General features: G+C 37.2%; 1 protein-coding gene across 1 annotated transcript in view; it reads left to right on the plus strand.

The window, feature by feature from the left end:
• LOC102871492 (synaptotagmin-10-like) overlaps positions 1-14729 on the plus strand; it is a 78499-nt gene extending 63770 nt beyond the window's left edge. The window contains exons 4-7 of the mRNA XM_006888209.1: positions 1926-2046; positions 7538-7709; positions 11907-12036; positions 14658-14729. Coding sequence (XP_006888271.1) covers positions 1926-2046; positions 7538-7709; positions 11907-12036; positions 14658-14729 — 495 coding nt within the window. The remainder of the gene's footprint in view (positions 1-1925; positions 2047-7537; positions 7710-11906; positions 12037-14657) is intronic.
• Positions 14730-16083: the final 1354 nt, after the last annotated feature.

The raw sequence follows: 16083 nt of genomic DNA on the forward strand, positions 1-16083 counted from the left end.
CCACAAAAAGTAGAAAATAAGATACAAATTAATCTTCCTATCTTAGACCTTATGCATGCAATAAAGTCCTCAAGGAAAGCCTGCAATACATTTAAAATATTGCTTCAGGCAGTGATGCAGAAAAATAGGAATGATCATACTGTCAGTTGGTTGGTATCAAATAGTAAAGAAGGCTAGAGTAAAATGATGATGAGTGTAGGCCTCATGGAAGATACAGATTTTTGATCCAAGTCTTGCATGGTGAGAAAAAAAAATCAGCCTTATAAAGAGCAAAGAGGAAGAAGTATTTGTTGTAGGAAAAAGAAAATTCCAAGGTCCAAAAGAAAGAATAAACTTAATTTCTTTGGGTAACAGAAAAAGGCTTTTTAATGAACTCAAAGTGAGAAGAGGTGAAATTAGAGTAACAGGCAAGATTCAAATGACTTGGGACCTTATACACAGAATGACCCACCAATGTAGTTTTCCAACAGACACATGTAAAAATTAAAGTGAATGTTCTTTTTTATTTATTATTATTATTATTATTAATGTCAATGAACATCTACAGAGATTTTGGAATTCCATTCAAAGGGAATGTTTTTAATAATCACACCAGGATAACTGTTACATGTCATGAATTCTCTAGGTCAGCGAACATTTATAATTCCCACAAAATCATATGCCAGGTTAATGGGTTAGAATTTCTGAGTCCAATTATATGTGTCCTTGGACAGTTTTAAGTAGGAGGGTGATATGGTTTGCTTTGCTTTTTTTTAAACTTTTTTTAATTTATTTTATTTTTGTGTGAGTGTACCGTCAAATCAGGTCTGACTGGTACAGGAGGAGATTGTCCCTCCTTCCCCGGCAGAGCATCTGGTGGATTCGAACTGTGCGCCTCTGGGATTGTAGTTGCAGCTCCTCACAACTAGGCCACCAGAGCTCCCCTTGCTTTGCATCTTTTAATTATTACTTTAACAGCTACATGAAGACTAACTTCTAGTGTGGGAGAACTGTTTTTTTAAGAGTATTGATATAATCCTAGCAAGAGAGAATAATGGTTTCAGTAGGAGCATTATAAATGAAAATAAATTGACTTGTTTGGGATAAATTTGAAGGAAAGAAGGACTGACCTGCACATTACAGAAATAAGTGAAAGGAAATAAAAAACCAACATGAAAATGACTAGGTTTTTTTGCTTCAGATTCTAGACAAACTGTAGTGCCATTTGTTCATTTTGGTTTTTTCAAACTCTTCCTATGCATCTGAGAGCTGAGCGATGAATTAGGATGACAGAAGAATTGATTCCTTTAAGTTGTAGTTTTGAAGAATAGTACTGAATACCCCATAGACTACCAGAAGAACAAACAGACATGTTCTTGGAGAACATATGGCCATATTACTCCTTGAAGGAAAAGATAACAAAGCTTCAACTTACCTACTCTGGGCTTGTGGATAGGGGAGACTATTCCTTGGAGAACAACATCATGCTTAGAGAGGTAGAGGGTTGGTGAAAGAATAAAGACCTTCAACCTAATGTAACTGCTAGAATTTGCTTGAATATGTAAGGGGAAAAAGAGGATGGCACAGGATAGGACAGGGTTCAGATATGTTGGTCATAGTTACTATGAGTCATACTTAATTACATGAAACCTATCAACAACAACAGAACAAATTTTTAGTAAGACTTACTAGAATAATGAGTCTAGTTTTGATCTTAAGTTTGAGATACCTGTTAAAAAGCATAAGGTTAGATATTAAGTGCACAGGTACTTTGTAAAATTTCCCTCTCTGTTCAGAACAACTTTCTTACAATGTCATCCATGTCTTGGGTGACATTATTTTAAATGACGTTTAAGTCTTCTATTAGAGTGTTTCACCCAACATTTCAAATTCTTCATTCATTATCTGATGTTTGAAGTAATTAACGTTACTTATTACCTTTCCAGGAAAGCATAGACTTGGGAGAAATTATGTTTTCCCTTTGTTACTTACCTACTGCTGGGCGTATGACATTGACAGTTATCAAGTGCAGAAATCTGAAGGCTATGGATATAACTGGTTCATCAGGTATGTACAAAGTTGACTATCATATCAAGGGTTAATTCCCAAATAAAATAGTCCGTCTATATAAAATTTTATGTGGATATTAAATTACTAAGTTCATTTGTCTGTAAAGGAATTCTATAAAAAGAAAAAAGCGTCAAACAAAACTTACTGCGGTGAAGTCAATTCTGACACATAGCAAACTGCCCCAAAATGTTTTCAAGGCTGGTTTCCAGGGTTCCACAGATGCCTTATTTTTCTCCAGAAGAGTAGCTGTTAGATCTGAACTTCTGACCTGTGGGTGACAGCTGAATTCTTTAACCACTATTCCACCAGGATGCTTAAAAGGAAAAAGAAAGAGGAATCACAAACGAAGTACACCAAATTGCTTCTTTTATGTTCATAATCATGAAATTTTTAAAATAAAATATATTAATTTTAAAAATTTTCCTCCCCCAAGATCCTTCATTGCCACTGAGTTAGAACTGATCATAGTTGATCCTCCATCTGGGATTTAGTGGCTGTAAATCTCATGGAAAGAGACTGTTCATCTTTCCCAGGTAGAGTGGCTGCTGGCTTCCAATCGCCGACCGTTCAGTTGTTTGCACATTCATTAAACCACATGCGCTCCCCAATTTTGAAATAGGGTTCTTAGTTATATCTTCACTTGTTTAGTTCTTTATCATTAAATATATAGATATAGATAGATATAGAAAATTGAGATAGAGACAGATAGAGATAGATTAGAGATAGATGAGATAGAGATAGAGATATGACTATAATTATAGAAAGGCTTCAAGCCTTTTGTTCATAGGGTCACTATGAGTCGTGCTTGACTCAACAGCAATCAACAGCAACTATATATATAAATTATCATCTAATTCCACTGACCTGAAAATAAACACATGCCAAACTACCACTTTCATTATTATTTTGTCACCTTTCTAAAAAATTTGGGCAGCTGTGAGCATGGGAGAGGGAGGTCTGGTGATCTACAGGCATTTGTGGTGCTAACCTGAAAGCTGCTTCTCTAGCCCTTTGAATGCACCAGAAGCTCCTTGGGAGGAAGATGGGTAAAACCCCGCCCATGTGATTTATAATCTCAGAAACCCAATGGAGAGTCAGTTATGACAGGGTTCTGACAATAAGTGAGTGAATGCAAATGAGTGGATTGTTGTTCTTGTTATGTGCCATCAAGTCATTTGCAACACATAGAGATCCTATGTACAAGAGCTCTAAAGGCAGTTCTATCCTGTGCCGGCCTAGCCATCTGAAATGCACTCATTCCCACCACGTCAATCACAGAATCAATCCATCTCCTTGAGGGTCTTCTCCACTCTGCCAAATATGATGTCCCTCTCCAAGGACCAGTCCCTCCTTGCAACATGCCCAAAGTATGTAAGATGAAGCTTCAGAATCCTTGACTCTAAGGAGCATTCCGGCTTCACCTTCTCTAGGACAAACCTGTTTGTTCTCCTAGCAGTTGATGGTCTATTCAACACTCTTCTCCAGCACCACAACTTAAAGGCATCAATTCTCTTTCTATCATCCCTATTCACTGCCCAACTCTCTGATGCATAGCACGTAATTGCAAAGACTATAGCCCAGATCAGGCGCTCCTTAGTCTCCAGCCTGACATCGTTGCTCTTCAGTACTCTTGAGGGGTCCCTCACAGCTGACTTTCCCAATGCAATTCGTCTCTTGATTTCCTGGCTGCTGTTACCAAGAGTGTTGACTGGAGCCAAGTAAACTAAAACTGTTAACTATCTCTATCTCTTCACCATCCATACTGATGCTGCCAATTGGCCCAGTGGTGAGAATCTTGTTTTCTTAATGTTGAGCTTCAATCCATATAGGAGGCCGCAGTCCTTGACCTTCTGCAGCAAGCACTTCAGATCCTCCTCAGTTTCATCAAGCAGGGTTGTGTCATCTGCATAACACAGGTTGTTGATGACTTTTCCACCAATCCTGATGCCACATTCCTCCTCATACAGCCCAGCATCAGACAATCTGTTCAGCATACTGATTGAAAAGGTATAGAGACAGAATACATCCCCTGACGGATCCCCTTCTTGATTTTGGATGATGTAGTGTCTCCTTGCTCTCTATTGTGCCAAATGCCTCTTGGTCCAAGTATAGGTTTCGCGTTGTTGTTGTTGTTATGTGCCGTCGAGTTGCTTTTACTCATAGCGACTTTATGTACAACAGCCCTAAACTCTGCTCTGTCCTGTGCCAATCGCACTGTCTTCGACACACCATCCCAATTACCCCAGTCCCTGAATCCATCCCCCTCATAGAGGGCCTTCCCCTCCTGCACTGTCCCTCCACCCTACCAAGCATGATGTCCCTCTCCAAGGACCAGTCCCTTCTTACAACATATCCAAAGTATGTTAGATGGAGCCTCAGAATCCTTGCCTCCGGGGAGCTGCCCAGTTTAACCCTTTTCAGGATGAATCTGTTTGTTTTCCTAGCAGTCCATGGTACCCTTAAGGTTTCACATTAGCACAATCAAATGTTCTGTGATTCCCATTCTTCTCAGAATCAGCCACAGCTTGTTGTTATCCACACAGTCAAAAGCCTTTGCATAGTCAATGAAGCACAGATAGACATTCTTCTGGTATTCTCTGCTTTTTGCCAAGATCCATATAACATTAGCTATAATGTCCCTAGTACCACAACCTCTTCTAAATGCAGCCTGCACATCTGGCAGTTCTCTGTTGACATGTTGTTCCAAATATTTTTGGATAATTTTCAGCAGAATCTTGCTTGCATGTGATAATAATGATATTGTTCGATAATTTCTGCACTCTGTTGGGTCACCTTTCTTTGGAGTGGGAACAAATACCGATCTTTCCAGTCAGTGGGCCAGCTGGCTGTCCTCCAGATTTCTTGGCACAATTTAGTGAACACATCCAGAACATCATCTGTTTGTTGAAATAAATCAGTTGGTATGCTGTCAACTCCTGGAGCCTTGTTTTTTTGCCAATTCCTTCATAGCAACTTGAACTTCCTCCTTTATCACCATAGGCTCTCGCTCATATGTCATTTCATGAAACTCTTCTCTGTTAGCCCATTCCTTCTGATACAGTGACTCTGTGTACTCCTTCCATCTTCTCTTGATAGTTCCTCGATCATTTAACATTCTACTCAAAGTATCCTTAAGTATTACCACCCGTGGCTTGAATTTGTTTTTTAGTTCCTTCAGCTTAAAAAATGCTAACCGAGTTAGGCCCTTTTGATTTTCTGACTCCAGCTCTCTGCACATTTCATTATAGTATCTTGCTTTTCATATATGATCTGTCTGGTACAGGAGGAGATTGTCCCTTCTCTAGCACAGAATCTAGTGGATTTGAACCATGTGCCTCTGGGATTGCAGTACAGCTTTTTGCCACTAGGCCACCAGAACTCCCTAGAAGTGAGTGGATAGTAGAGGAAATAACAATGTTTGAAGTTTCTTAAAGAAATTCTCAAAGGAAAGTTTTCTTGTGCTAATTTTGATTCTGCTCCTTTATTCCTTTATGTAAATTAATGCCGTTCTGGAAGTTCTTTATAACTTAATACTTGAACTTTAGCACCAAAGAAAAATGAAAAGGGCTATATGGGAAGGTCAATAAACATTTATTGAATTAAAATAGAAATAAATCATTGTGGATAAGTTTGAATACACCAATTTCTCTGTGGGAGAAAGATGGACAGTCTCTCTTAGGTGATTTACAGATTCTGAAAACACACTTGAGGATCAGCTATGAGCTGATTCTGATTTGACAGTACATAACAATACTATTACACATAAACGTTTTGGAGGATTAAATACTTTGTGGTTCTTTAGGACAAAAAAGTAAAATTTCCATCATTGTGGTAGTGTTGTTGTTATGTGCCATTGAGTCCACTATGACTCATAGCAATGCTCTGAACAGTAGCTCTAAGTCCTGTTCTGTCCTAACCAATCTCACTGTCTCTGACACACTGACCCTCATTACTCTAGTATGCCCAAATATGTAAGACAGTCTCAAAATCCTTGCCTCCAAGGAGCAGCCTGATTTCATCCTCTCAAGGACAGACCAGCTTGTTCTCTTGACTTAGCAAGTGGAAGCCCCCCTCTGCTTCCAAACCTGACATAGTATGTTAGTCAATAAAATACAGATAGACGTTCCTCTTGTACTCTGCTTTTAGCCCGGATTCATCTGACATTGACAGTCACATCCCTAGTACTATGGACTTCTCTAAATGCAACTTACGTTGCTGGTAGTTCTCTAGCAATATACTGTTCCAGTTTTTTGGGATAATCTTCAGCAAGATTTTTCTTGAGTGTGCCAATAATTTCCATGCTCTGTCAGATTACTTTTTTTTTAATGGAAATAAATATAGACCTCTTCCAGTCTGTTGGCCAGGTAGTCGTCCTCCAGATTTCCTGACACAACCTAATGAGCCCATCCAGGGCAGCATCTATTTGCTGAAATATGTCAATTGGTGTTCCATCACTTCCTGTGGCCTTGTATTTGGCTAATTTCTTCATAGCAGCTTGAACTTCTTCCTTCATCACCATTGTCTCTTAATAATATGTTGTTTCATTTTGGGAGGCTGGACTTTTTGAGGATGAATGTGGCATCAGGATTAGAGAAAGACTCATCAACAACCTACATTATGAAGATGACACAACCCTGCTGGCTGAAACTGTGGAAGACCTGAAGGGTTTTCTGCAGATGATTAAAGACTATAATCTTCAATATGTGTGAAGCTCAACATTAAGAAGGAAAAGATTTTCACCACTGGGCCACTTAGCAGCATCATAATAGAGAAGATATTGAGGTTGTTAGCAATTTCAACTTGCTTGGATCCACAATCAATACTCTTGGCACCAGCAGTCAGGAAATTAAAAGACGAATTTCACTAGGGAAGTCTGTTGTTGAGGACCTTTACAAAGTGCTAAAGATGAACTATGTCAGTCTAGAGATTAAGGTGTGCCTGATTCATGTCATGGTCTTCACAATTAATTGTTACACATCAGAGAGCTGGGCAGTGACTAAGAATGACAGAAGAATTGATGCCTTTGAGTTGTGGTATGGTGAAGAATAATGATTATACAATGGACTGCCAAGAGAACAAACAGTTATGTCCTAGAAATGATGTAACCAAATTTCTTCTTGGAGTCAAGTATTTTGAACCTCTACCTTACATACTTTGGGCACTTGGCCAGAAGGGACTAGTCCTTGGAGAAAGTCATCATGCTTGGAAAGGTGGAGAGACAGTGCAGGAAAGATCACAGATGAAATGGATTGACACAGTAACTGGAGAAATGGGGGTTGGTGTGCCAGAGACAGTGAGCCTGGCTCAGGGTAGGGCAAGCTTCAGAGCTGTTTTACACAGTCACTATGTGTCACTCGCAACTCAGTGGCATATAACAGCACTAACTACACCATCACCAATAACAATACTAAAGGACATAACGTATAATTTTTTGGTAAATACTAGCAAATTTTATTTGTGTCTCTACTTTCATTTTCATTTTCATTAGATCCTTATGTCAAAGTGTCTCTAATGTGTGAAGGTCGTAGATTGAAAAAGAGAAAAACAACTACAAAGAAAAACACTCTAAACCCTGTGTACAATGAGGCCATTATTTTTGACATCCCTCCAGAGAATGTGGACCAGGTCAGCCTCTCCATTGCAGTTATGGATTATGATAGGTAAGTTTTTCTGTTTCCATGCTGTTGGATGTTATTGTTGTTAGCTGCCATCTAGTCAATTCCTACTCCTAGTGATCCTATGTGTACAGAGTAGGACTGCTCCATTTGTTTTCAAGGGTGTGACATTATAAGGTTCCACTAGGTAGGTTTCAACTGCCAAGTAGTAAATATTTCTCTGGTCTTCTTTGCTCTCAACCAAGATCCATTTGACATCAATAATGATATTCCTCATTTCATGGCCTCTTTTGGATCTAGCTTGTATATCTGGCAGTTCCTTGCCTGCATCGTGCTTTATAGGCTTTTCAATAATCTCCACCAGAATTTAATTTGCATGTGATATTAATTATAGTGTTTGATAACTTTTTTACATTTCATAGCTTTCTTTCTTCTCTCTCTCTCTCTCTCTCTTTCGCATAAATATGGATATTTTCCATTTTGGGCCATATAGCTGTCTTCCAAATTTCTTGCCTTAGATGAATGAGCATGTTCAGGGCTGCCTCATTTGTTAACACATCTCATCTGTTATTTTATAAATTCTTATAGGTTCTTGTTTTGCTTTTTATTTCTTACAGTATCTTCACTGTGCTTGGACTTCTTCCTTTAGTACCCTTGGGTTTTGATCATATGCTGCTTCCTGAACTTGTTTGTTGTTGTTAAGTACTGTCGAATCACTTAGGAGTGATAGTGACAAAGAGGACTCAATGGCTCTGAAACCTGTTATATCTTGTGCCAACTTTATTGTCTTAATTGATACATCTACCCTCATTACCCTAGTCGTATTGATCCATCTCATCGATGGTTTCCCTCTTTTTCTCCATCCCTCCACTTTTCTAAGAATGATGGCCCTCTCCAAGACTGGTCCCTCCCTGCAACATGCCTAAAGTATGTCAGACAAAGCCTCAGAATCCTTGCCTCCAAGGAGCAGCCTGGCTTCACCCTCGCTAGGACAAACCTATTTGTTTTCCTGGCAATCCATGTTATATTCAAAACTCTCGTCCAGCACCACAGCTCAAAGGCATCAATTCCCTTTTGATCATCTCTAGTCATTGTCCATCTCTCTGACCATAGCAAGTAATTGTAAAGACAATGGTCTGGATCAGGTACACCTTAGTCTCTAGACTGACACTGTTGTTTAGTGCTGACTAATTTTCCTTTTATATCTACAAGCCTTTAGAAAAGGTATGTTGTTGTTGTTATGTGCCATCGAGTCGTTTACGACTCATAGCGACCCTATCACAACAGCCCTAAACCCTGCTCTATCCTGCGCCAACCGCACTGCCTCTGACACACCCATCCCGATTACCCCAGTCACTGAATCAATCCATCTCATAGAGGGTCTTCCCCTCCTGCGCTGCCCCTCCACCCTCCTAAGCATGTATATTTTAAAAAATCTGCAAGATTACCAGCACCGTGGTATCCTAGTGGCATGGTAGATAATGTTTCTCAGGTTGAGAGCAGCAGTTCAAATCTTTGCGCCACTCACTGCAGAAAGATGGTCAGTATTTTATCTTAAAAATCCATAACCTTGGAAACCTGATAGAGAGTTGCTGTGATTGGGAGCCAGCTCAATGGCCGTGTGATGGTTTTGTTTTGGTAGTGTCTTGCCACTTTTATTTTATTCTAGGGAGGGCAAAAGTGATATAGAATATACATGTACACTTACACAGAAAGCAAGTCTGCTTTCTATTTTGTATTGTTGTTATTAGGTGCTCTCAGGTTGACTATGATTTATACCAACCCTATAAATAACAGACCTGAATCTTGTCCTGTCTTGTGCTTTTGTAACAATCTCCTCCATGCTCATCAAACCCATTCTTGCAGGCACTGTATCAATCATTCTTGTTAAGGGCCTTCCTCTATTTAACAGACCCACAACCTCTCCCATTCTAATTAGTCTTTTTCCAAGGACTGACCCCTCCTAATAACATGCTAAAAAGCATATCAGACAAAGTTTCAACATCCTTGCCTGTAATGAACACCTTACTGCACTTTGTCCAAGGCAGATTTATCTGTACCTTTGCCTGTCCATGGGATACTTGGTACACTTCTCCAACACCATGATTCAAAGGTATCAATCAAATTCCTCTTCTGTCATCTTTATTCACTGTCATTTATGTAGAGGAAGCAATTGAGAATATCATGGCTTCAATCAGTCTTCTAAATTTATATTTAAAATTTAGTCTTTAAATTTATATCCTTTTTCTGCATTTTGCAAATCTTTGGCGACAGATTTTTAGATTCAGCATGTCTTTTGAATTTTTTTACTTCTGTTACCATGGGTGTTATGATATCATGAAAATTAGAGTACCAGGATGCTAGACCCTAGAGAAGTTAATGTGCTTTCCTATGGCTTAGAACTAGCAAGGCTAAATATCAGATCATTGAAATGTAAACTTATTTATATATCTGAAATGAATTTGTATTCAAGTAAAAAGAAAATGGACTATTTCATTTGTGTATACGTGGTACAAAGTATATAGATTGTGGATCCAAGTAAGGTGAGGTTTATAACAGTTTCCATCTTTTTATCCATCTATCATAATGTCGCCTATTAGTCTATTAGCAAGGGCTTTTGTTTTCTTGACATTAAGATGCAATCCATAATGAAGGCTGCAGTGTTTGATCTTTGCTGTAAGTGATTCACGTCTTTCTCGCTTTCAGTAAGCAAAGTTTTGTCTTCCATACACCAAAGGTTATTGATGAGTCTTCCTCTATTCCTAATACCACATTCTTCTTCATAGAGTCCACCTTCTCGAATCATTTGCTCAGTATACAGATTAGAAAGGTATGGGGAAAGAATATAATGTTCTACTCTTAATTCATGTAGTGTTTGTTCCATTGCTCTGTTCACACAGTAGTCTCTTGGTCTGGGTATTGGTTTTGCTTAAACAGAATCCATTTTCCTCAATGTTAGCACTAATTTGTTATGATTCACACAGTCAGATACCTTTGGGAATTAGAACAAATGTGGATCTCTTCCATATTTGTTCCCATTCTCAAGAAAGGTGATCCAACAGAATGAGGACATTATCAAACAATAGCATTGATATCACATGCAAGTAAAATACTGCTGAAGACCATTTAAAAATGGCTAGAACAGTACATAGACAGAGAACTGCCAGACATTTAAGCTACATTTAAAGGAGGCGATGGCACCAAGGATGTAATTGTTGGTGTCAGATGGACCCTCACTGAAAGCAGAGGAGACTAGAAGAAAGTCTATTAGTGCTTTATTGACTTCTTACTGTATAAAATGAGTTGCTGGGTTTCTTTCTTTGTAACATGTGTTTATAATGATAATACTCGTAGCCATTGTGTGAAAACCAAGTGGATCAATATATTTAAATTATTTAGATCATTATCTAGTGCATAATAAGCTTTCAAAAATGTTACCTACTAAAATAAATAAAATAAAAAAATGTTACCTATTATTTTAATTTTTATTTGTTGTTGCAAAACAAGACATAAGTAGAGAAATAAAAATGTTGTTTAGTACACTATGCTTCTGTGATATATAAAGTCAAAGGCCATGCCATTGAATATATTGAATATATTCTAACCAAAATACTAGAAACTTAATTAGAAAACATTAACTCTGTAGAATAATAAAGCATAACTTGTGACACAAATTTAATACTGCTTTCAAGGATAAAAGCATCACATAGGTAAGGACATACAGACACTCCTAATTCACATTTACTATTATAAAAATGTGTTCAAGTTAAAGAACATAAAATTAGTTTTGTGTACTTTATACAGCTTTGCTTTTAAATTCTGATCCTATTTAGTAAAGCTTACTTAAGATTTTTCCTTTAACCTGAAGAAACTGATTCTGTAAAATCATATAAAACCTGTAGCAAAATCTAGTCATTTCATCATATGGCTCATGGTCTGTCAGGATGTGTAATGTCATTTCATTCTCTATGGATTTTTCGCTCTTGAATCCATGGAGAAGGATATCATGCGTGATGAAGGCTCAGCAAGAAAAGAGGAAGGCCCTTAATGAAATGGATTGAAGCAGCGACGGCACCAATGGAAACAACAGCAGTTGTGATGATGAGAGAGGATCAGGAAGGGTTTCAATCTCTGTTAGTTGGAACCAACTCAAAAGCACCTAATAAGAAGAAGATATAAAATATGTGGTACTCTTACTTATCTTAGAATCCCTGAAATGAATGTATTATCTGTGAATCATAGGGTAGGACACAATGAAGTCATAGGAGTATGCAGAACAGGACTGGATGCTGAGGGTCTTGGGCGGGACCACTGGAACGAAATGCTGGCCTATCACCGGAAACCAATAACCCATTGGCACCCTTTGTTGGAGGTAAGCCCTGTGATCTACTGATATCTGTTTCCTTAAATATTATTTTTTTTGCCAACATATATTTATATATAATTCTTTTTCACCAGACATCATTCTTACACTTTTAACACAGCCTCCAATGTCTGATTCTCAATGTTCTATTTCCCTTGTTGCATTTTAAACACCACAAGATTCTCTGGGAGTCTAGTAGCCTAGTGAGTAAAGAGTTGCACCACCAATCCAAAGGCAGATGGTTTGAGTCTACCAGCTGCTACTCAGAAGAAAGATAAGCAATATCCTCGCTTGACATTTACTGCCTCAGAAAACACACTGGAGGGGCAATTATGAATAGGTTCTTACATGACAATAAAGAGTAAGTGAGTGAGCGAGACTTTGTGGTGGTGTAGTGCATAGGGATTCGTACTGTTAATCTCAAGAAAAGCTAAGCCATTCTGACAGTTTGAATATACCAGCCACTCCAAAAATCTCTTTTATTGTGGTATACAGGTTGAGAAACTCAATGGAAGGTGAGCCACAAGTCAGTTTTCACTTGATGGCAATGGGCTTGAGTTTTCTGGCTTTTTTTGAGATTTTATTAATTTAATATTCCTTTGGACTGTAAGTCCATAAAACTGGAAACTTTTCTTTTCTTTTCATGGCCTAAACTCTTACTTCAGTGAGCAGTGAAGTAATTTAATAAATTTATTATCAACTAGACAGTATTAGAGATTTTCTTTTCATAAAAACTGCCACCTAGCCTAATATTCTTTAGAATCCCTGAATAGAGATAGTCATTCAATGCAATGCTTTTGTGTAAGCAGACAGGTATATCATTTCTAACTCTAGCCAGGAAATAAAATTGCCCACAGATTTGGAAATACTGAGTTATTAGCTGCCTGCTTTTAAAGCTTGCCTGTGCTGTGTGACTACACATTATGGAGATATGCTCAAGTTATTTTATCCTCTCAAAGTTTCCATAATGTAAAAATAAATAGAATGCTAACTATGAAGCATGGTGCAGTGTTAACCATTATAGTAACTGTTAGATTAACCAGAAAAAAGCATCACTATGCCTTTTTTTGACCAGAAATTTTATGTCAGCCCACTTATTACACATGACTGCTAGGCTGAATGCCTTTTTCTTCCAAAACAATTACTAGAGCCCGTTGAAGAGAGTCAAACACTTATCTGAATGATTCATTTCGCTGGGAGATGAATTAACCAATTGGCAAAAGCATGTGTACTAGATGATGAAGTTTATGCAGTTCAGTAAAAAGAACAGTTACAAAACGTGTTTAGCAAATGAATCATACATCTTTCTCTCTCTTCATGGGTAAGATTTTGTCTACGTCTAGTTTTAACACTAGGTACTGGTTTATGTAGGAATAATTGTGCCGTGTATTTGCTAGTAAATGTCAGTGGATTTAAGTTATAAGCTCAGTCATAAAAAGGTGACCTTGGCTGTGTTTTCAGGATATCGTAGTGAAAATTGGATGAACATTGTTTGAACTTTGCATCCTCTTGGCAATGGGAGTTTCATCTTCAGTAAGATATCTCTTTATATGTGAATGTCCAAGTCTCGACCTAACTCCATCATTTAATGAAAATCATTAAAGATACAGAGGCATACATTTACACACATTACAGATACACATTCACAGCTTTCCCTATATGTGTTTTGGACACATAAACATGTGTATTCTCTTAGTAGATCAATAAGTCTTGAGAAAATGGCAATATATTTCAACAATGAGTTGTTTAAAGTAACCTTGGGCTTCTCCTCTTTTTAACTGCCTTTATAAAAATCAATTCCTCCCTTGCAACAAGTGACACACATACTTTAATGTCTGAAACATTTCATCCTTTTTACCTACCTATTGTCCAAGTGTAATAAACCATTAATTTTTTAAGAAAAAACCTGAAAATTGCCATGAAGTGTGAACTTAATCTGTAATCATAACTAACTGTCTGTCTGGTGATGCTCTGGGTATCATCCGTGTTTTATGTTCTGTGCATGTTTTCCACCATATCTGTGCAATTTTCATGCCACTTCAGAAGGTAACTTTGGAAGGGCCAGAGGAATTACATATCTCTTCTATTTGCTGTTGTTGTTATAGATGCTACCGAGTTGGTTCATACTCATAGCCACCCCACGTAAAGCAGAACTAAACTTTGCCTGATCCTGTGTCATTCTCATCATCCCAGCTGAGCTTAAGTGCACTGTGCCAGTCATGGTTGCATCCATCATGTTGAGGGTCATAGTCAACCCATCCTGTTGAGAGTCTTCTCTTCCTGTAACTCTCTGTTTTCCAAGCATGATGTCCTTCTCCAAGGACTGGCCCCTTCTAAGAACAGGCCCAATGTATACAAGATGATGTCGCATCCTTGCTTCTAAGGCCACACTTCCTCCAAGATAGATTTGTTTGTTCCTTTGGCAGTCCATGGTCCTTGACAGCTGATTTGCCCAATGCAATGTGTAATATCAAATGTAATGTAATATCAAATATAGTTTAATTTTTTTCTATTTAGATACTTGCATATAATGGTTGAATATTCACTACTAAAAGGTTAAAAAAAAAACGCATTTCCACTTCACTATTGTTCTGCACTAGATCATATATTGTGAAATTATTGTTTTTCAGTTACCTGGCCGGGCAACGAGTTTTGATAGTCAAGGATCCTGTTCATCTCCCAAACCACCTTCTACTCCGTAAAGCCTCCAAAATGAGATCCTTCTAATGATGTAAGACCATGTGCTCATGAAATCAGCAAAAAGAAAAAAGTGGAAGGTTGATTTCTCCATTAAATATATCCATGGTAATGAGTATACTTCATGTGCAACATTTTTATTAAGGTTTTGAGGGTTTTGTCTGTTAATTAACTCTTAATATCGGCATACATTTTACTTGAACAAACTACTCATTACTTATATGTCATTTTATCATTCATGGCATATAGTTAGTAGTACATAGAGTGTTTTAATAAGTTGTGATTCTTTGCATAGGCAAAGAAAAAATTTAAATAAATACTTATGTAATATCAAATATAGTTTATACTTCTGTTGTGTAAAATAGCTCATAACTGTATGGTTTTGATTTGTTAGAAGTATATTCCTTTCAATTTACACCTGGTTCTAGAAACTGTAAACTTATTACAGAACCTTAAATTTTTGAGCAATCAAGTTAATGTTATATATCTGATATTTTATTTCAATCTAAGAACATTCTTGGTGAGGTTAAAGTGTGTCAATCTTTGTCACTTAAACTTGTTATTTAAAGCATAAAGACAAAACTAAATGTAAAAAGCTATTTTAAATATAAATTTAAATAGTAATACTTAGTAGCTAGAAAATGGAGGTGGAACCATTTGGGCTACTATTTTATACTGTCTTAATATTCACTTGCTGAAATATCTGTTGCATTGTGTAACTGATATTTTAAATTATGATAATCTTCATCTCAGATGTACAATTAATATTTCTAGGTGAGTAGAATCAAAAGTTGTCCATTTTCTTAAGTGTTTATATGGTCCTCACATACTGTGACAGGTATTTTTTTTGTGCCATAAAGCTATAATGTAGATCACATGTTTCTGGTAAACCATACTAACAAACACCAAAGGCATAATTAGACTCTCTGTGTTCATTGTCTTAGCTTATATGAAGCAATGGTGACTTCTAAATCCAAGCAGTAACTAATCATTGGAATTAAGGTGTTGTTGTTTGGTTGGTTTTTTTTTATAAAGGAGAGCATATTTTTCAGTCACTGTATAAGTATACTATCCATAACAACTTTAACACAATAAAAATAAACAAATGAATTCTAACAACTTCAACACAATAGAAATAAACAAATGAATTCTAATTCAAATTAATCCATCTCTACATACCTTTCATGAAAAGCTTATGTCTTCATAGGGACCAAGAATCAGGGCAATACTGGTAAAAAAAAATAAAACCCAACAAACCAAAAACTATGCAAATGTTTTTGCAAGACATAAAGTTCTTTTAAATTAGATTTTTTAATTGTTTTGCTTCCAGTTCTATCATAGAATATATATATAATAGTA

Source organism: Elephantulus edwardii, unplaced genomic scaffold (genome assembly GCF_000299155.1).
Source record: "Elephantulus edwardii isolate Elephantulus edwardi_28Jun2011 unplaced genomic scaffold, EleEdw1.0 scaffold00065, whole genome shotgun sequence".
NCBI classification, from domain to species: domain Eukaryota; kingdom Metazoa; phylum Chordata; class Mammalia; order Macroscelidea; family Macroscelididae; genus Elephantulus; species Elephantulus edwardii.